This window comes from Ursus americanus, chromosome 2 (genome assembly GCF_024610735.1).
Source record: "Ursus americanus isolate L20-20 chromosome 2, mUrsAme1.1.p, whole genome shotgun sequence".
Taxonomy (NCBI): domain Eukaryota; kingdom Metazoa; phylum Chordata; class Mammalia; order Carnivora; family Ursidae; genus Ursus; species Ursus americanus.
The window spans coordinates 60,714,746-60,737,088 of NC_142128.1; the positions used below are offsets into that span (position 1 = coordinate 60,714,746).

Below are 22,343 nucleotides of genomic sequence, written 5' to 3' on the forward strand. Positions count from 1 at the left end.
AAGATAGGTGCGTAAGGGCGGGGGCGGGAAGCGCTCAAGTCAATTAACAAGTAATTGAGTGCCCAGTCCTGAGGATACGACAGTGCACAAGACGGATACGACAGTGCACAAGACAGATACGATCCCTGCCCTCGGGATGTGGCTCTCAAAATTACTGCGGAAATGCGACTACCCAGGACTGAGGAGTGGGCGAGAGACCTCCGCGATCCAGGTTTCTGGAGTCGCCTCCCTTCAGACGCGAGGCGGCAGTGGCCGCAGAGAACCACTCCATGCCCAGCTTGGGCCTCCTCCCGTGACCCCCGGCCCAGGACGGTCCCTTGGCTCTCACCGAATCCTTTAATGAGCTCGGTGAAGACCCCGGGGTCGCTTTCCATGAGGCACCACTCCCCGGCATTGCCCGTCATGGCCCCGGCCACACACCGCCCCGCTCCACCTCAGGCGCTGGCCGCCCCCCGCACTAGCTGCAGCCAGCCACTGATCTCGGCAAACCCGCCGCTGAGCTCGTCAACCCCACGTCACCCCGCCTACTTCCCGACAGCCTCCGGGCGCCGTCACCTGCAGCGCGACAGAGCGCGGGAGGACGCTCTAGCCATTCAGGAGACAGCGAAACTCTTCCTAGGCCGTGCAGGACCCGTAGCGGATTCGGAAGGGGCTGGGGCCTAAGAAGAAAGGGCGGGGATTCAGCGCGTCGTAGGAGGCAACATCCGGGATCCTCGCCAGTCGGGGGCGGGGCAAAAAGAGAGGGGCGGGGCTCGTTCCCGGGAGCAGAGTCTGGAGTCCCCGCCGGCGGTGGAGTTGGAGCAGTTACCGTCCGTGGGATTGGAGGAGCTTTTTGTTGTCTCCACGCACCGCGCAGGGCTTCTCCCGGTGGTGCTGCGAGTTCGGAGGTCGGCCGCCAAGCACAGGTGAGGAAACTGCGGGAGGCCGGCTGGGGGCCCTTTGTGCGGTCTGAGCGGCTCCGGGGACGCACAGGGTTTGGCTGATCCTCCATGTCCCTCATCCAGCATCCTAGCGACTGAGGCCGGAGCAAACACTTCTCCAAACCATCGTTCTCCCCCGCCTTGCCTCTGCGTCCTGCCGTTGGTGGATAGCGGAACCAGCACTTCTGCGGGCACAACCTCGCTTAACCCGGATCGGACGCTCCCGAGGGTGGGCCCTTCCCAAATCCCGGACCGCTCCGTCTTGTGCTTCCTTAGCGTTCCACAGGCCGGCGTCCGGAGGGCCTGCTTTAGCTTTACTCCTCCTCTTCCTCCTCCTTCTCCCGCGGCTTCTGCGCCGAGAGGCGTTGCCCCGGATTTGGGGTTTGGGAAGAGGGATCTTTGTGGGAAGACAGAAGGCGAATTTATCCTCGAGGGATGACGAGAGGAGAAAGATCTGTAGTTCGTGGAGATGACAGACAAGTGTAAGGGGATGCGATGCTTCAAAGAAAAGGAGGTTGAGGAAACGTAGCGTATTAATCGAAAAACATTTGTAATGTTTCTAAGATTAAATGATGAGTTAACCCAAAAATGCCTATATTCGCTAAACCGTGAGATTGCCCTCATTCAGCAGGCTTTTGCAGAATATTAGTGTTAGGATTAAAATCTTCAAGAGTGTATGTATTTATTCATCACTCCTTAAAGCTCTGACTTCCAAGAAGGGCCTTTGGATTCTAGACAAAAATGCTTTAGTAGACAAAACTGGTTCCTTGCTCCTCGAACAGGTGACCCATACCTCGGAGTTAGCGAGTATTGTGTTATGGACTATGTGAAGCCACAAAATAAACGTGACAGGTATTACTGAGGGAAACAACAGTTTTTATATAAAAACAAGCATGGCTATGGGGCACCTGACTGGCTTAGTCGGTACAGCATGCAACTCTTGATCTCCGGATAGTGAGTTTTAGCCCCACATTGGGCGTAGAGATTACTTAAAAAAAAAAAAAAAAGGTATGGCTATATTATGGAGTAGAAATGAAAGTTTGTATCAAGTTTTTTTTTTTTTAATTTGAAACTTTCTTGAAGTCAAAATAAAAAGACACTCTGGTCGGGGCGCAGACTTCTGTTCAATTATCTGTTCCGTTAAGTTTACTAAATGGAAAAGTTTGTGAGGCACAGAGTCTAGCTGTAGTTCCTTAATAAACCATATCTAGAGTGAGTGTCATTGGAGTTCAAAGCTGTTTGTGATAATTTGTGGTATATTTTAATCTATAATATTACTGTGAAGTTGCAAGTGTTTTCTGCGCTGAATACTCATAACAAACATTTATTTGATATCCAGCTTAACATGGTGCCTGTTGCAGAAAGACCAAACTGAAAATTTAGCCCTTGACACAGCCTAGAAGTAACCAGAAAGGAGGGCTAAAATTTCTTCAATTATGTTAACATTTAATCCTAAATTCACATAAAAATCCAGATTTCTGGGTTTTTGAGAAAAATGAGATCTGGTAATACTAGGTCCATACTACATGGCACCCAGTTGGCTGAAACTGTGTGCCTTCAGGATGGCATGCTGCCATGTTTCCCACAGTTCCTCACCACTTTTTATTGCATCACATTTGACTTGATCAACTCAGGTACACCACCAATCTGAATGATACAGTTGCTTGCATTTGTGGACCCAGTTTTTGTAGTATTGTTTCTTTTAAATTGTCTTGCACACTCATAGATGTTTGTCAGCTTTGACTTCATTTAAAAATCATTAAGCTGCAAAACTTGTTTGACCTCTTAGGATGAAACCATTTTCAAATAACAAATGATCAAGAGACTTTAGAAAGATACACAGATGTGTACATTCAAGAAAAACAGGAACCCAAGAAATAATATTAATACTGTTAAAAGATAACTATAAATGTTGTTCTAATGAACACAAAGCAGAAAGAAGCGCTATTACATATTGTATTAATTACTAGCCTTCACTGATTTTGCATTCAATATTAAGAGAAGTGGGCAATGTATAAAATGGCCACAACCAATTTTAAATTGTGGCCATACCTTTAAAAATACTGTGATCTGTTGAATTCTTCCCTAAATTTTAATTTACTGGAGTTTTAAAATAAAACTTTAGTTATATTAAAGTCTTTGGAGTAATAGTGCTTTAGGAGGACTGGATAGGACAGGCCAACCCAAAGAATTAACTATCTTTTGTTGTTGTTGTTAATCTGGATTTACAACGCTTGATTATCTAGGAGTGGATTAATTGACGACCAGCCTCTGACCTCATTCACTGCCCAAACTGCCTTCTAAAACACTCACAATGGAGCTTAAACTTTGAGGAGGGAGATGATGGGAGTTGGGGAAAGGGGAAATTAAGGTCCTGTATATGTCTGTGTGTATCTCAAATTGCTTTCTAAGGGCAAATATAAAAAATACAGGGTTAAATATCATTTGAATGTCTATTTATTTAAATTACTTCCCAGATATATTTTAATACAGTCAATTTTTAGTTTTTATTTTTTTTAATCACAGATTTTTGAGATAGAATTCCTGTGTCATGAAATTCACTATTTTAAAATAGCCGTACAGTGAATTTTAGTGTATTCACAGACTTCTGTTGATGTAGGCAGATTGTGTCTATGGACCCAAAAGGAGTCCTGCAGGACCAGCCATGAGGGTTCTTGGCTTTACAAAGGATAGAAGTGAAACACTATCTGAAGACGAAGTGAGAGCAGAGCTTATTAAAGATACGGAGAGAGGACAGATAGAAACACAGTATTTGAGAGACTCTGAAAGGAAAGGAGAGTGAGTCTGTTTTGTTTGGGGTATGGGGTTTTTATGAGGATTGTGATCTGGTGTGTATGTCTTCTCAGCCATCCAGAAACTGGTCAAAACAAGGATTAGTGTTCAGGTGTCCTCCTTAAGTCACTTGGGCCAGGAGGCTTGGCGTCAGGGTGTCTAGAGCCAGTGGTCTGCAAAATGTACATGACAACCTTGTCCTGTCACTCCTATCTGTTGTGCTGGAAGACTCCAGAGAAATCATTAACTCCTGGACCCTAAAGGGCATATATTATTTGTACTATAAGTATAAGGCACACGTGTGTAAGGTGGGGGTGCAGGTCCTAGCAAGAGTAGAAGCAGGAAAAGGAGCAAAAAAGCAGTTCTTCATGGAGTTCCTTCAGTTTCCCTATCTCAGTGTAACCATCACCACTATCTAATTTTAGAACATCTTCACCACCCCAGAAAGAAACCCCTTATCACTTCGGAGAACAGTCCGGCAGTTCTTCAGAAGGTTAAATATAGAGTTACTATATGATCCATCATTTTACATTACCAGTAGCAATGTATGAGGGTTCTAATTTCTCCAGATCCTTACCAACACTTATTATTGTCATTTTCTTTGTAGCCATGTAGAGTGTGAAGTGGTATATCATTTCAGTTTTGATTTGCATGTCCCTGATGAGTGATGTGAAATGTTGGAGTTCAGGAGCAAAAGGTCAAGAAAGAATTCTTGAGATGTCTCCAGTGCAGAAAGGGTGGTTTTATTAAAGCATAGGAACAGGACCGTGGGCAGAAAGAGCTGCACTGGGGTTGTGAGGAGTGGCTGATTATATACTTTTCAGTTGGGAAGATGTTAGGGATAGCGATAGCGTAAGTCTCCAAGGAATTTGAAAGCAGTGTTTCCAGGACTTTGAGGGTCTAGCTGTTGTTAGGAAAGGTCATTTATTACTGTCTAATAAAACCTTAGTTTTGAGACTCAGATGTATATCAGGAGGCCATATGCTTGGAGGATGATTGCTAACATATATCTGAGGGAGGGGGATAGAGATAAAGGAAATTTTCAAAAGGATTGTGATAGGATCTTGGAGGTTGAGCTAATTAATGTCCAGCTAAGGTTGCCTTTGCCTCTGGCAAAGCATTGACGTTGAGGCAGCTAACTAAGCTCCTTGATAAAGTTCACTCTGCCTGTCCCAAGTACTTGTCAGTGGGCTGCAAAGGAAATTTATTTTTTTTCTATATTTCTTTCTCCTTTGTTGTCTACATCAATGAGTACTGATATTCAGGATCTTTTTATGTTTTAGTGCCCATTTGTCTGTCTTTGAAGAAGTGCCTACTCGGATGCTTTGCCGATTTTTTAATTGGGTTATTATTTTATTGAGCTCTGAGGTTTTTATATATTCTAGATATAAGTTTCTTATGGTATGATTTGCAAGTATTTTCTCCATTCCATGGGATCTCTTTTCACATTCTTGGTGGTATCCTTTGAAACACAAGTTTTAAATTTTGATGAAGTCCAGTTTTATCTTTTCTTTCTTTTGTCACTTTTGCCTTTGGTGTCTGTTTTGAGATCAGTTCTCTGACACAACTCTGTCCTGCAATTCAGTTCCAGAGTTAGCTTCAGATCCCACAAGTTAAAGGGCAAGATCCCCAACAAGACTGCCCTTGCTTCAGACACCAGCTACAAGTAGGGCCCCTAGTCTATGCAACCAACTACAAATGCAGGTCTTCCCAAACCCTCTCAGGGTCGATAATTCACTAAAATGTCTCACATAACTCACTAAAAGCACGATCTTTATGATTATAGTTTTAATATTAAAACTATGACTCAGGAACAGCCAAATGGAAGACACATATAGGTGAAAGTCTAGAGGCAGGAGAGGGAATTCCCTCTGTGTGGAATCCTGGTAATTCATACTCCCACCACATCAGTTTATTCACTGTTCACCAGTTAGGAAGCTCCACTGAACTTTGATGTTCAGAGTTTGTATATGGGATTTTATTATGAGGCATGACTGATTGTGATTGGTTGACTATGTGGTTGAGCCCAATCTTGGGCCTTACACCCCTTCTGGGAGTTTGATCTGACCCAAAATTCCAACCCTTTAATCAAAATCATTAGTCTTTCCGGTGACCAGCCCCCATCCTAAAACCCAGAATGAATTGCCACATTAGCATAACAAAGACTCCTATTAATCTGGAAATTCCAAAGATTTTTGAAGCCCTGCCAAGTAACATGGACAAAAACTAGATCTTCTTTATTATACCACTGTCTTATCACCCAGCCAATTTTAAACTTAATTTATATATCAGCACTCAGGGACAAGGAGAGTAGGCTTAGAACTACTGTCGTTCCACTTTTCATATTTAACTTTAAAAATCTGATTCTGATAAATTTACACAAACAAGTGGAGAGGGGCCATTAATTTAACCTGTTCCACTGTTTTATGTTGCATCCTGGGAAAAACAGTCACTGAAGCATTTGAAAAGCTGAGTATTTTTTCCTGCAGAAATGTTGAAAGGGGAGGTCCTTGTGGGTGTCACTAACATATGCAAGGGTAAGATTCCTTTGATAAAGCAATGAATAAGTAACTACATTTCTTATAATAGGGATTACAGGGATTACATTTAGGGATTGCTTTTAAGCATCTTCCCTAGAGTTAAAAGTTCATTTTTCTTCTTGCTCAACAAAAGATAACTTGAATACCTAATATTAAATATATTAGAAAAACTTACAAAGAGATGCTGTTCTGCTCAGAAGACATTTTCACTCCATACTTATTACTTCCTCATTGTAACTTTTTCACGTTTAATTTTTCTTGATTGTATATCCACTACCTGCATATAGTACATTTTTTTCTGATTACAGAATTTATCTTAAAGGCTTGAATTACATTTTTAATTGCACACATTGAGTCTTATTTTCAAAATAAATGTGTTACAGGAAAGAAAAACCAGTCATACATGATTCTTAGATGGTTCAGAAAATCACTTTAAAACTGCTTACTTATCCTTAAGTATATATTACTTAAGTGGTGTTCTGTGTTCAGAGAAGGGATACACAAGACCAGATCCCTGCTCTTAAGGGAACTAATATTAGCTAGACATAATCACAAAGAATAATAACAAGGGAGCAAATTTGGAGGGGAGGGAATTTTGGGATTTGGATTGGGACCTTTAAATCACACCTCTTGGGTTTTAGTTCAAGAAAGCTGTTGTATTAGCATGATCTAATATTGAATATCATTTCAATATTATTCATCTAACAAATAGAACTAATAAGCAGGAATAGCCAGGTTAAAGTACCACCCAAGGGTGTTTCTGTAAAAGTTTCGAGATGAAGCTAGCGATGTCAAATGCAGTGTAACGATGAAAATAATAGAAAATTTTCTATTGGAATTAGCAGTTACATCTTTGAGACTTAAGTCAGTCTTTGAGAAGCCTGTTATTCTCAAAGTTTTTTTTTTTTTATCAAAAGGCAGATAAAAAGCCATATTGAAAAGGGGGTAAGAGGGGCACCTGAGTGGCTCAGTTGGTTAAACGACTGCCGTCAGCTCAGGTCATGATCCCAGGGTCCTCGGATCGAGCCCCACGTCAGGCTGCCTGCTCATTAGGGGAGTCTGAGTCTCTCCCTCCCCCTGCTCATGCTCTCTCTCTCACTCACTCTCTCTTTCAAATAAAATAAATAAAATCTTTTTAGAAAGGGGGGGGTTAGGAATAAATAGCAGAAGCATCATCTGTTGCACCAGGAGTTTCAGCCAATACTGCTCTGGGTAACTGTAAATCAGTCCCTAATGGCTAATATAATATGATTATTACACTTTGACACTACCTGAGGCCTAGGCCTGCCCTAACATAAGCTACTTTATACCAGAGCTTTATTTGAAATATGATGCTGATTATTTCCAACACAATTCAAATCACTCCCTCCGCCCGCCCCCATTAACATTTAAAATGTGAGGCTCTCCATTCTCCACGCATTTATCCCGGAGACCCAACCTCATTGTTGCCTTGCATACCCGACTTCGCATATTGGGAACTTCCTCAATTATTCTCCTTTTTTTCCTCAATCTTCACCCTTCGTGAAGGAGATATCTCTTTTGCTGTCAGTAGGCCAGTCTCAACCTGGATGCTCTGAAGCTCATTCTGTTCCACTTCTTTTAGTGATCTCATTCCCTCAGTTATATCTTTTCTCTACTGTCTTCCACTCTCCAAATTGAATCATTCAACCTCAGCCTCAATGTCCTCTCATTTATAAAGGTAAAAAGATTTTTCTTCATGTTCTCAGCTTCTCTGTTAACCATCCCTTTCTGTAAGAGTAGTCCACCTGTGAAGTCTCCTTCATTGCATACTCCTAATCTCACTGTAATCAGGCTCATTCTTGCAGAACTCTACTACAATCGCCCTTCCTCATCACTACTGTTTGCTAAATCCAGTGGTCATTTTCCCGAATTATTTTACTTCACCTCTGAGCATTTGACATTACCAGCCATTGACTCCTTGAAATTCTCTTTCTGTGGTCCATGATACTACTGTTCCTGGTTTGCTATGTACCCCTCCTTCTCTTTCTCCTTTAAAGGGCCCTTTTTTCCCTAACTTTTTTTTTTTTTAACATTTTATTTATTTTTGAGAGAGAGGGAGAGAGCGAGCAGGGGGGAGGGAGAAGCAGACTCCCCGCTGAGCAGGGAGCCCAGTGTGGGGCTCCATCCCAGGACCCCAAGATCATGACCTGAGCTGAAGGCAGACACCCAACCAACTGAGCCACCCAGGCACCCATTTCCCTAGCTCTTAATTATGAATATTGACCAGGATTCCATCTTAAGGCTTACCCACAATATATAAACATGTTCAAACTTGTATCATTCTGAAAACAAAGTTTCTTTTACCGTGTGTTGCTCTTTAAGCTACTACCTTATCTGTCAACATTTCTTTACAGCTATGCCGGTATACTTAGTTCTTTTTCTAAAATCTAAAGACAGCAAGATTTCAGAAATCCCTTTCTGGAACACATTCCCCCCAAACTTAATATACCAGTTTTTCAATTTGCCTTCTCTGCACAAGTCTTCTTGTATTATAGAGACAGCATTATTTTATTCTCCTCTGCTGACTCACACAGTACTTTTTTATTAGAGCACTTAATTACAGTTTGCTTTGTATATGTATATATTTCTACCTCACCAAACAGAATGTGGTTTTTCTAAGGGGAGGAAAAAAACCTTTTTTGGGAGATGGGGGGGTACTTTTTGGAAAAAAATCTTTTTAATTGAACAGGAACCTCTTTAATGTCTTACACATAATATGCAGTAAATGCTGGTTGAGGGTTTTTTTTTGTTGGTTGTATTGTTTTGTTTTGTTTTGTTTTGTTTTGTTTTGTTTGCCGTGGGGAGAAGCCTAGTGCAGTGCACCATAATGGTATAGGCTGGAGACTTGGAGCACCTGGAGAAGCAGCTCTACTGTAGTTAAGAGTAGCAGTGGACTGATGAGTAGTGGACAGTTGTGGTTGCCCCATTAGGAGGTTAAAAAGGGATATTGCTGTCGTACTGCTCGTTCTCGTAGCTTTAGAGATAATGCAAGGAGGAAATTACAGGTAGTTAACAGGTCACATAAGCTATAAATGAGCATAGTTGATAGGATTTTAGTCAGTTAGGATGTTCTCAACCATAGGTAACAGAAAACTTACAAGTGGCTTAAACAATAAGGATACATTTATGATATATTATGAAATTACTAAGTAAGGCATTTCCAGGTAGCTCAATGATACCAAGGGCCCAGATTCTTTCTATTTTTTTTTTTTTTTTTTTTTCAGTTCTACCGTCCTTATAAATGAGTGTGTCTTCTTAAACTGACTCCCCCGGCTCTAGCCCACCACTCCAAGTATCACTTGTAAATGAATGTCTGAAGATAGAAAGGGGAGCATTCCTTTTTAAGAGTCCAAGCCCACTTTTAAGAGTGAAGAAAACCTCAGAAGTATTCTCTGTAGACTTAATCACATGCCCATTACCTATACTTGTCACATGGCTACAGAAATGAAAGCATCACCTGGGAACTTGTGATAAGTACAAATGCGTAGTCCTCACCCCAGACATGAATTAAAAAAGAAACTTTGGGGATCGTGGGTGGGACCCACCATTCTGTGTTTTAACCAGCAATTCAAGTACTTCTTATGCACACGGAGTTTGAAAAGCATTGGCTTAGAGCAATCCAGATTCATCCCTTAGGCCTGGAGAAAGGGCTAGCCTCCCCTGAAGGACTTTATTTACTGCCTGGAAAAAAAGGGAGGGAAGGAATGGATGTTGGATATGTAACCAAAACTGTGTACACAGTTATCCAGAGAGTAAGATCTTTTTTAGCCTCAGCTACCATAGCTGCCCTCCCTACCCCTTTTATTCTGTATCTAGGCCTCAAGACCCCATGTTGAGCTGCCTGCTTAGTCTCTGAAGCAACAAACTATACCTCAAAAATGTAATCTATTGTTGCTTCTGGTTATCATACTACCACTTAACGAACTTAAAAAATACTTTTTAAGTTAAAAGATTGTATAACAAGGGTGCCTGGGTGGCTCAGTCGGTTAAGCGTCTGACTTTGGTTTAGGTCTTGATCTCGGGGTCCTGGGATGAGCCTTGAGTTGCAGGCTCATCACTCAGTGGGGAGCCTGCTTCTCCCTCTGCCCCTCTCCCCTGTGAGTGTGCACGCACTCTCTCGCTGTCTCTCAAATAAATAAACAAAATCTTTTTTAAAAATCAAAGATTTTGTAACAGTTTTCAAAAAGCATAGATTAATAAATGTTTTCAAATATAAATAAAAATGTTTTCCTTTTTATAATTTTCTGTTTTCTTTCTAGCTATAATAACATTTTGCTTTTTGATAGGCTTCCTAAAAGACAGAAAAATGGAGGAATCAGTAAACCAAATGCAACCACTGAATGAGAAACAGATAACCAATTCTGAAGATGGATATGTATGGCAAGTCACTGATATGAATCGACTACACCGGTTCTTATGTTTTGGTTCTGAAGGTGGGACTTATTATATCAAAGAACAGAAGTTGGGCCTTGAAAATGCTGAAGCTTTAATTAGACTGATTGAAGATGGAAGAGGATGTGAAGTGATCCAGGAAATAAAGTCATTTAGTCAAGAAGGCAGAACCGCAAAGCAAGAGCCTATGCTCTTTGCACTTGCCATTTGTTCTCAGTGCTCTGACATAAGCACAAAACAAGCAGCATTTAAAGCTGTTCCTGAAGTTTGTCGTATTCCTACACATCTCTTTACTTTTATCCAGTTTAAGAAAGATCTGAAGGAAAGCATGAAATGTGGCATGTGGGGTCGTGCCCTCCGGAAGGCGATAGCAGACTGGTACAATGAAAAGGGGGGCATGGCCCTTGCTCTGGCAGTTACAAAGTATAAACAAAGAAATGGCTGGTCTCACAAAGATCTATTAAGATTGTCACATCTTAAACCTTCCAATGAAGGTAAGCATAGGATCTTTGGGTTGGGGGAGGTTGGAGATACCTGGTAAATAGCAAAATTTTATTTGACATAATTGTATAATATCTTCTAGAAATAGTCTTTGAGTCTCAAAACACATTGGTTGACTAATTCAAATGTTTAATGCCAACCTGGAATTAAACCCCTACCACAGGCAATCCAGACATTACTAATCAAGAATCAAATGACAGATTTACAGATTAATATTCTTAAATCTCAAAATGTCACCAGGCTAACTAGAAGTGATTATGGACTATGAAAGCAGCATGGACATGATTAAAGTTGTAGTAAGCAAAACAGCTCCTAGCCAGTAGATGGCAGATAGCCAGGCTATACTGCTCTCGTCCCTTATGACTTTTTTCCCTCCCTGTCTTCCTAGGATATATGTTCCATGGAACCTAAAGGCTACCTGAAATAGTGCTGAACTTAACAATTCAGGATGTTAATTGTCTCCAAGCAGTCAGCCAGGGGACATGGTAACTTGGGGCAGTTTTTCTGTGTCTATGGGAAGAGACTTTTGAGAAGTTAGTTGGGTATATGATTACTTAGTTCTTCTTAGAAGGGAAATAAGAAAAACTTCTGGGCAAGAATAATGTAACGTATGAACTTCCACAACATTTCCAAAATTTGCTCTTTTTTTTAATACCAGAAGTGAAGCTTGAAAAGACAGCTCATCATTAATTCCTAATTTATCCATTTTATTATGAATGGACTTTTTAAAATGAAATTTAAACAGTAAATTATTGCAAATATTTATATAAACCAACCCATTTGTGTTTTGGGCTTTTATTAGAAATTATGTTTGTTTTAAAATAGCTGGATAGGGGCGCCTGGGTGGCACAGCGGTTAAGCGTCTGCCTTCGGCTTAGGGCGTGATCCTGGCGTTATGGGATCGAGCCCCACATCAGGCTCCTTCGCTATGAGCCTGCTTCTTCCTCTCCCACTCCCCCTGCTTGTGTTCCCTCTCTCGCTGGCTGTCTCTATCTCTGTCGAATAAATAAATAAATTCTTTAAAAAAAAAAAAAAAAAGAAAATAGCTGGATAATACATAAAAATATTTGGAGAGGGGCGCCTGGGTGGCTCAGCTGTTAAGCGTCTGCCTTTGGCTCAGGTCATGATCCCAGCATTCTGGGATCGACAGGCATCAGGCTCCCTGCTCAGCGGGAAACCTGCTTCTCCCCTTCCCACTCCCCCTACTTGTGTTCCCTCTCTCTGTATCAAATAAATAAAATCTTTAAAAAAAATTTTTTTGGAGAAAGCAGGATTCTTGCCCTTCAAAAAAAATCACTGTATGTGTTGTATGTTACTCCTAAACATACAGTTTATTTTTAAGTTTTTTATATACTTTCTTTGTTTCAGTTAAAAGCATATTGATATTTCTTCTAGTCAGTAGAAGTAGTTGCTTAAATACCATTGTATGAATATACTATAATTTATTTAGCTAGTCTCTTACTGATGACAGTTAAATAGCTTCTGTTTTTTTATACCATTAAAGAAATACTACAGTAAAAAAAACTTGCATAATGTAAATATTTATATAATGGGTAAACCCACAAAGAGTATATAGAAGTGGCCGGTTTCCCCACATTTGAACAGTGATTATTACCAGTGTTTTTTAATCTCTGCCAGTAGGATAGGTGAAAAATTATATCTTAAAGAATTTGTGGCCAAAAGTTCATCTTCTCATATGCTGCTGATATTTGTAATTTTTTGTGGAGTATATTATATCTTTGTCCTTTTTTCCATTTAGTTGCTATTCTTAATATTGATTGTCACCATTCATTCATTCAACAAATATTTATTGAGCACCAAATGAATGGGCACTGTTCTAAGAACTTGGGACACAAAGGAATTTATAACTTCATATTATATACTTTTCCCCCTTTATTTCTTTGTCTTTCATTTTTTTTTATGGGGGTTTCTGGCATATTGAAGTTTGGAATTTTAATGTAATGAAATTTGCCTGTTTTTCTTCATAGATTTTTGTTTTGTGTTAGGTTTAGAATGGCCTTTTCCAACCTAAAGTCATAAAAATATTTACCTGTGCTTTTTTCGCTAACATATTCATGCTTTAATTTTTTATTTTTAAACCTTTAATTCAGTATAAGAAGAACGTAGGGATCCAGCTTTGTCTAATACGTGGTGGTGTGTACCTAAGTGCTAGTTCTAATTGGAAAAAGTTTCTGAATTTGTGCAAATAGTTATTCTGGGTTTTGAATTCTTGGGCTTTAAAATGAGGAATTAGTAGATATTCCCTAAACTTGCTCCCATGGACAGTATTCTTTAACTTAAATTTTTTGAGGGCAGAACTCATACTTAAAATCTTTCAATAATGGCAATATGTTCAGGCATAAGAGATCCCTAGGCTTCTCAGAGTGAAAAGAATTTGGAAAGAAACTTTAAGCTACCAAATAAGTAATATTTTAATATTTTAACTGAAATGTGTATTTGAAACAGATAAAACAAGTCAAAATGTAATTTAATTAATCAGGTATTTATTATATATTTAACTGTGTGGCCAGCATAGAACTTGAGTAGGATAAAAATAATAATAAGCCTGCCTTTAAGGAAGTTATATTTTAGTTGGAAAGACAAGATAGAAGACATGCTCACATATGAAACATTTAGTAATTTAAGACAATATAAGATTTTGTACTAAAATCTGGATGTTAACAAGAGTCACAGTACTTTAGAAGTCCCTACATATTAGTATTAACTTTTAATCAAATAATTTAGAGTCCATAGATAACACATAGGCTCAGTCTGCCATAAGGATGGATTTTATTTGAGCTGTACAATATTTTAGAAAAAAAATGAATTCTTTGCTATCATTACTTTAAAAAAATCAGAAGACATCATATAAAAATACCTGTTCTGGCTTCTTCTGAAAATACTTTTTTTGGCAACACTGAGCCAGAACTTCACTAAAATATTAGGTCACACTCTTTTTAGTTCATTCCAGCAGCTTAACCACTCTCTATTACATGACCTGTTCCATTTATTTATTTTACCAACATTTACCCCATAGACCTTTTTGAATCTGATTAACTCAAACATCCCCTTCCCCATTTTACAGAAGTGAAAGCTAAGGCCTAGATTGGTCACATAGCCATTTATTGGCAGAATGTAGGCTAGAACCCAAGTTTCCTCAGTGCCCCAACCTGAAGCTCTTTCAAGTATGAAAAGAAATTACAAAAGAAATGAACACCTTGTTTTCCTTTTTTTAATTTGACCTATAATACTTTCTCATTTATAACAAAAAAAAATTTACAAATTACTTAACCTAACTGTCCACTTCCACTTATCTGTTACTTTAAATACTTATTTACTTAGTAGCAGAAAGGGACAAGTGAATAGGAGATTATTTGAGACACATCTGTACTTTGTGTATTGTTTTGAGATTGTGGACCTGAAATAGGTATTGTCTACCAAAGTTTCTAATGCTTGTGTCTCTATAATAAAATGACTTAAAATATAGGAGATTTTTCTCCAGAGCCTCATATTAAAACAATTATGATGAAAAAAGCAAAATCATTTGACTCCACTGGCTTAAATGTTTACATCATAGAAAGCAGCCTCACAGTGTAAAGAGTTTAGCTCCTCTGTAACTAGTTATTTCATTCTCAGTAAACATGTTGTTTTTCACCCAGAAATTCTCATGCCATTTCAACTCTTTATTTTCTTAAAGGACTTGCTATTGTGACCAAATATATTACAAAGGGCTGGAAAGAAGTCCATGAATTGTATAAAGAAAAAGCACTTTCTGTGGAGACTGAAAAATTATTAAAGTATCTGGAGGCTGTAGAGAAAGTGAAACGCACAAAAGATGAGCTGGAAGTCATTCATCTAATAGAAGAGCATAGATTAGTTAGGGAACATCTTCTAACAAATCATTTAAAGTCTAAAGAGGTAAGTAAACTATATTATAGCATGTGATTAAACATGAGTAATTTGTGGTATGTGTCATGTATTAAAATTTATGATGTAATATGTATAAAAGTAATTTATGAGATGGGTAACAATATATCCAGTTCTTTTTAACAAAAATGTAAAATATATCTTGAAATTAGTATTTATTTAAAATACTTAATACAGTGCCCAGATGTAGTTGGCATTCAGTTCAATGTTATTTCTGCTTCATAAATGCTGGGTTAATTTGCCTTGCTAATTAAAAATAAATAAATAAAATAAATAAATAAATACAATTCTCCTATGCAGTTCCTTCATAAAATAGACTTCACTTTCTTACTGTAGTAAAGAACAAGTTAATTTGATAGGCCTTTGACCAATGTGCAAATCTTTTTATTAAGGAAATACTTAGAACCCCAAAAGAAAACCTTAAAAGAATATGTTAGTAATATTAGTATTGATACAGCTATTATACCGATTCATTTGCCCTTAATTCTTTATATTTCTACCTATGTCACTTCAATAGATATGGAAGGCTTTGTTACAAGAAATGCCTCTTACCGCATTGCTAAGGAATCTAGGCAAGATGACTGCTAATTCAGTGCTTGAACCAGGAAATTCAGAAGTATCTTTAGTATGTGAAAAACTGTGTAATGAAAAACTGTTAAAAAAGGTAAGCATTGGGGTACCTGGGTGGCTCGGTTGAGCGTCTGCCTTTGGCTCACCATGATTCCGGGGTGTGCAGATCCCCCTGCTCAGCAAGGAGCCTGCTTCTCCCTCTGCCCGTCCCCCCTGCTCATGCACAGGCTCTCTCTCAAATAAATAAAATCTTAAAAAAAAAAAAAAAAAAAAAAAAAAGTGAGCCTTACTTTTGTTAGCTACTACTAATTGAAAAAGTCAACTCATAAATTTTGAAGATGTAGCCAGTGCAGTTTCAGGTGTTGTGAGACTTTTATCATACCGAATTTCATTTAACTCTGAAATCTTAAGATATGTCCTCCTTTTTGTTTTTCCTTCATGAAATACATTTATTAGCTATAGTAACAAAACCTAAGACACATAATGACTATCTTTCATTTGAATGTTGCATTTACTTTCTGTCTCTGTCTTATTTCTAGGCTCGTATACATCCATTTCATGTTTTAATTGCATCAGAAACTTATAAAACAGGTCATGGTCTCAGAGGAAAACTAAAATGGCGCCCTGATGAGGAAATTTTGAAAGCTTTGGATGCCGCTTTTTACAAAACATTTAAGGTAATGGTTTGATTTTTGTTTTATAACAAATGACCCAGTTGGGACTTAATATATTTGATAAAAACACATTTTAAAGATGGTACCAATACTTGAACCATTTTTTATTAGATATTCATTTGTTTTTCCTAGTTTGTGTGAATATGGATATATAATTAACATTGTAAGTTTATGAGTAATTTCTCCTTACCTTTGGACAATACCCAATCATCTTATAAAATCATTTTGATAAGTTTTAAAATACCAAATTTAAAATTTTTTATTTTAAATGACCTCTGTCATTCTGTTAATCAGTAGTGGATCTCCTCTGTCTTGGTGGGAAGTGATTTTTTTTTTTTTAGCACTGAAAATCCTACATCAGAGCTATAAGTTAAAGTTTTTGGTTTTAGAATTTTCTTGTTATTCAGCGAAATAGCAGTAACTAAATTCAGCAAATTAAAGGGATTATACAAATGAGATTTATCTTCGTTATGCAAAGATGGTTCAATATACAAAAATCAATGTAATACATCACATTAATAGAATGAGAGGACAGTCACACGATCTCAGTGCAGAAAAAGCATTTGACAAAATTCAGTACCATTTCATGATTTAAAAAAACAATAAACTAGGAATAGAAATGAACTTCCTCAACATGATAAAGGCCATATATAAAAAACCCACAGCTATCATTATACTCAATGGTGAAAGATTGAAATCTTTTACCCTAAGATCAAGAACAAGACAAAAATGCCAGCTTTTTCCACTTCAATTCTACAAAGTACTGGAAGTTCTAGCAGTTAGGCAAGAAAAATAAGTAAAAGGCATCCAGACTGAAAAGGAAGAAAAATTATCTCTGTTCTCAGATGACATGATCTTAAAAGGAGAAAAGCCTACAGAATCCAGAGAGCTTAGAGCCAACAAACAAATTCAGCAAAGTTGCAGGATATAAAACCAATAGTCAAAAATCATTAGTATTTCTGTACACTAGCAATGAACAATCCAAAGGCCTTAGCCTTTGATTAGCCTTAAGAAAACATTTCCACTTACAGTAGTATCAAAATAAATAAATAGGGGCGCCTGGGTGGCACAGCGGTTAAGCGTCTGCCTTCGGCTCAGGGCGTGATCCCGGCGTTATGGGATCAAGCCCCACATCAGGCTCTTCTGCTATGAGCCTGCTTCTTCCTCTCCCACTCCCCCTGCTTGTGTTCCCTCTCTCGCTGGCTATCTCTATCTCTGTCAAATAAATAAATAAAATCTTTATAAATAAATAAATAAATGAATAAATAAATAAATAAGTGACTTAGGAATAAACTATGAAGGTGCAAGATTTATAAACTGAAAACTATAGAACATTGCTGAAAGAAGTTTAAGAAGACATAAATGGGGGGAAAGACATGGTTTGGAAGACTTGTTAAGATGACAGTACTACCCAAAGCAATCTACATATTCAGTGCAATTCCTGTGGCATGTTTTGCAGAAATAGAAGAGCCCACTGTAAAATTTATGTGGACTTTCGAGGGATCCCCCAAATAACAACTAATCTTGAAAAAGAAAGAACAAAGTTGGCAGACTCATCCGTCCAAACTTATGGGTTTCAAAACTTAGTACAAAGCTACAGTAATCACAACCATGTGGAACTGGCATAAAGGCAAATACGTAGACCAGTGGAATAGAACGCAGAGGCTAGAAATGAACTCTCACAGTGTGATAAATTGATTTTTGACAGTGTCAAAACAGGCCAGTGCAGGAAAAGATGGTATTCAAAAAATAGTGCTGGGGAAACTGGATATCCACACACAAAAGAACAAAGTTGCCCCTTTACATTATACCACATAAAAAATTAAAGTGGATCAGTGACCTATATTTAAGAGATGAAACTACAGAACTCTTAGAAGAAAACAAAGAGTAGAAGTTTCATGACATTAGATTTGGCAGTAGATTCTTATATATGACACCAAAGCACAGGCAATAAAAGGAAAAGTAAATGAATTGGACTTCATCAAAATTTAATAAACCTTTTGTGCATCAAAGGACACTATCAGGAGAGTGAAAAGATAACCTACAGAATAGGAGAAAATATTTGTGGAAAATGTATTCGATAGCTTTTTAATGTTTAGAATATATATAAAGAAGTGCTACAACTCCACAGTAAAAATACAAAAACCCAATTCAAAAATGGGGAAAGTACTTGAATAAGACATTTCTCCAAAGAAGATATCCAAATAGCCAATTAGCACATGAAAAGATGTTCGGCATCATTAGTCATCAGGGAAATGCAAATTATTGGTTCTTATCAAAAAGCAGAAATAACAAGCCTTTGGGAGGCTAGGAGAAATTGCAACCCTAGTGCATTGCTGGTGGGAGTGTAAACTGGTACAGGCTTTTGGAAAACAGTTTGGTCCTTCCTCAGAAAGTTAAACAGCATTACCATGCCATCCAGCATTTCCACCACCTATTTATATATCCAAAAGAATTGAAAACAGAATCAAATGAATGTTCACAGGAATACTATTCACAGTAGCTAAAAGGTAGAATCAACCCAAGTGTTCATCAAGAGATGAATGGATAAACAATATACAGTACATACATAAAATGGAGTATTCAGCCTTACAAAAGGAATGGATTTTGAAACATGCTACAACATGAACCTTGAGGGATGAACCTTGAAAACATTATGCTAAGTGAAATAAGCCAGACACTAAAGGACAGGTATTATATGATTCCATTTATATGAGGTATCTGGAATAGGCAAATTCATAAAAAAAGTACAACAGAAGTTGCAAGGGACTAAAGGGGGATGGGAATGGGGAGTTATTAATGTATACAGAGTTTCTATTTGGGATGATGAAAAGGTTCTGGAAATAGATAGTGGTGGTTACATACCATTGTAAATGTAACTTAATGCCATGGAATTGTACCCTTAAAAATGATTTAAATGGAATTTTATGTTAATTATATTTTACCACAAAAAAATTTTGCTAAAAACTCTGTTTACTTTATGAGGAATGATTTCTAAACAGGAATATGGTAACTTCTTTAAATAAAATTACTAAGTAGGCTATCTTATTTTCTTTGTTTTTCCCCCTCTAGTAAATGCTAAGCATTTTCAGGTACTTGTCAATTAATTGGTAAATCAAAAATCAGGTCTTTTATCTTAGAAGTCTTTCAAGTGAAAGATGAGTAAATATTTTTAGAAATCTAATTGTAATTTCTGTGATTGCTTTTAATGATTGTTTTGATTTTTTTTAGACAGTGGAGCCAACTGGAAAGCGTTTCTTGCTGGCTATTGATGTCAGTGCTTCTATGAACCAAAGAGTTTTGGGTAGTGTACTCAATGCTAGCACAGTTGCTGCAGCAATGTGCATGGTGAGAACACCTAAGACAATTTAGAATTTTTGCCACCCTAAAAAATGTTTAATGTGGGGCAAAACTATAAAGTTAGATATGATCAACGATTATGTTTTCACTTGTTTTTGTCATTTTGCTTTATAAGCAAAGTTTTAAGCCTGGGTGGCTCAGTCAGTTAAGCATGCAACTCCTCAGGTCACAATCTTAGGGTTGTGAGATGGAGCCTGCGTCGCGCTCCACACTGAGCATGGAGCCTGCTTAAGATTGTCTCTTTCCCTCTGCCCTTCCCCACTCATGTGTGCGTTCTTTCTCTCTCTCTCTCTCTCTCTCTCTCAAAAAGAGAAAAGTTTTAAGTATATTGTATGCATACAGTTTACAGGTATATTTACAAAGCATGTTTAAAGAACAATAGAAATTTTAATTTTACCAAATATTAAATATTTATGTATTGTTGAGAAAGTTTGAGAAAGTAGATAATGCTTAGAGAAATTATTAATAAATATAGAAGTTAAGAGATCAAGAACTAATATTAACAGTCAGACTTTGGTTGTAGCCTGACTCTGTCACTTCTCTTCTGTGGCTTTATTCTTTATTTAATAAAATGAGAAGAACATATACTCTATTTGCTTCAAAGGATAGTTATGAGAACCAATTGCTTTGTAACAGCTTGTGAAAGTACTTTGAAAGCTGTACTATTGTTGTGTAGTTCCAAAACAAAAATAAGTTTAGAAATAAACATCTTTTAAGATTTTATTTTTTTGAGAGAGAGAGCACACGAGTGGGAGGGAGGGGCAGAAGGAGAGGGAGAAGCAGACTGCCCATTGAGCAGGAACCGCCCCCCCAATGTCGGGCTCCATTCCAGGACCCCGGGATCATAACCTGAGCCAAAGGCAGATACTTAGCTGACTGAGCCACCCAGGCGCCCCAAATTAAATATCTTAAAGATGAAGTTTTATGAACTTCAAGATACTGTATTTCACCCAAATCTGCTGAAAATTACCACCTTTGAATTTTTCAGGTTGTCACACGAACAGAAAAAGATTCTTATGTAGTTGCTTTTTCAGATGAAATGGTACCATGTCCAGTGACTACAGATATGACATTACAACAGGTTTTAATGGCTATGAATCAGGTAAGGAACTGTTTTAAGTTTACTTATTTAACATGTGTTGTATAGTAATCTTATATTGATGTCATGCTTGATATTAGTAAGTTGATGAGAACAAATAGTTTTATCCCAATTTCCCCATGAGCACAAAATAATATATACACATGCTTTGAGAAGGTCTGTGTATTAGCTATAAGCAAAATGATAATGTAAAAATAGTATTTTTAAAAGTATTTAATTATTTCAGAAATCTCAGTATGGAAACTAGGACACTTGAATTCTTATCCATGTTTTTGTTCTGAGTTAGATCCCAGCAGGTGGAACTGATTGCTCTCTTCCAATGATCTGGGCTCAAAAGACAAACACAGCTGCTGATGTCTTCATTGTCTTCACTGATAATGAGACTTTTGCTGGAAGTGTCCATCCTGCTATTGCCCTCAGGGAGTATCGAAAGGTAAAATTCTAATATTCTTTCTTGCCCAAAATAAGACTCAGTTCTCACATATTCACTATGTTTTTCCAAAAAATACTGAAGATAGTTCTGTGCCTTTGTATAGGGATACAATGCCAGTTCGACGGTACTTGAAATAAAAAGTATTGGCTATACATATATGATTTATTTCAACTAGTCCCAATTCTATACATTACTAAAATATCCTCTGCAAACTGATTTTGGTAATAATAAAAGTATTTTACCTTAACTATTAATTTTTTTTTTTTTTTTTTAAAGATTTTATTTATTTATTTGACAGAGATAGAGACAGCCAACGAGAGAGGGAACACAAGCAGGGGGAGTGGGAGAGGAAGAAGCAGGCTCATAGCAGAGGAGCCTGATGTGGGGCTCGATCCCATAACGCCGGGATCACACCCTGAGCCGAAGGCAGATGCTTAACCGCTGTGCCACCCAGGCGCCCCTTAACTATTAATTTTTAGTAATTCATTGTGCTTCTTGAAAAATTAAAGTATCATTTATGAATTTTGTTAAAGGACTACATAAAATTAAAGCAAAGCTATTATCTGTGTTTTAAGTTTTATGGCTACTTCTGTGTTCTAATCAGTACTCTCCAATTGAGCTCCCTGAAATAATAGAAATGTTCTTTATCTACAGTATCCAATGTGATAACCACTAGTCACTTGATATGACTATCAAGCACTTGAATTGTGGCTAGTGTGAATAGAAGAACTAGAACTTGATGAGGAGTTCTGGTTCTCAAAATGTGGTTTTCCTATCAGCAGCCTTAGCCTGGGACCTTGTTAGAAATGCAAATTCCTGGGGCGCCTGGGTGGCACAGCGGTTAAGCGTCTGCCTTCAGCACAGGGCGTGATTCCGGCGTTATGGGATCAAGCCCCACATCAGGCTTCTCCGCTATGAGCCTGCTTCTTCCTGTCCCGCTCCCCCTGCTTGTGTTCCCTCTCTCGCTGGCTGTCTCTATCTCTGTCAAATAAATAAATAAAATCTTAAAAAAAAAAAAAAAGAAATGCAAATTCCTGGACCCCATGGTAGACCTGCTGACTGAGAAACTGAAGAGTGTGATTGTAACAAACCCTCCTGGGGATTCTAATGTGT

The 22,343-nt window shown here is 38.0% G+C and overlaps 2 protein-coding genes across 8 annotated transcripts in view; one reads left to right on the forward strand and one right to left on the reverse strand.

Moving 5' to 3' along the window:
• UCHL5 (ubiquitin C-terminal hydrolase L5) overlaps nucleotides 1-1,227 on the reverse strand; it is a 48,727-nt gene extending 47,500 nt beyond the window's left edge. For 2 of the 7 annotated variants that reach the window (XM_045809573.1, XM_045809571.1), the window contains exon 1: nucleotides 329-515. In XM_045809573.1, the coding sequence (XP_045665529.1) occupies nucleotides 329-404 (76 nt within the window). In that variant the 5' untranslated portion in view covers nucleotides 405-515. Of the gene's footprint in view, nucleotides 1-328; nucleotides 520-555 lie in introns of those variants that run through there. The other 5 variants (XM_045809570.2, XM_045809569.2, XM_087856452.1 and 2 more) reach the window with 5 other exon arrangements.
• The window catches only part of RO60 (Ro60, Y RNA binding protein), a 28,741-nt gene continuing 7,173 nt past the window's right edge, over nucleotides 776-22,343 (forward strand). Inside the window, exons 1-8 of the mRNA XM_045809568.2 lie at nucleotides 776-905; nucleotides 10,561-11,160; nucleotides 14,865-15,085; nucleotides 15,612-15,758; nucleotides 16,204-16,341; nucleotides 19,570-19,686; nucleotides 20,687-20,800; nucleotides 21,084-21,230. Of these exons, the coding sequence (XP_045665524.1) occupies nucleotides 10,581-11,160; nucleotides 14,865-15,085; nucleotides 15,612-15,758; nucleotides 16,204-16,341; nucleotides 19,570-19,686; nucleotides 20,687-20,800; nucleotides 21,084-21,230 (1,464 nt within the window). The 5' untranslated portion in view covers nucleotides 776-905; nucleotides 10,561-10,580. The remainder of the gene's footprint in view (nucleotides 906-10,560; nucleotides 11,161-14,864; nucleotides 15,086-15,611; nucleotides 15,759-16,203; nucleotides 16,342-19,569; nucleotides 19,687-20,686; nucleotides 20,801-21,083; nucleotides 21,231-22,343) is intronic.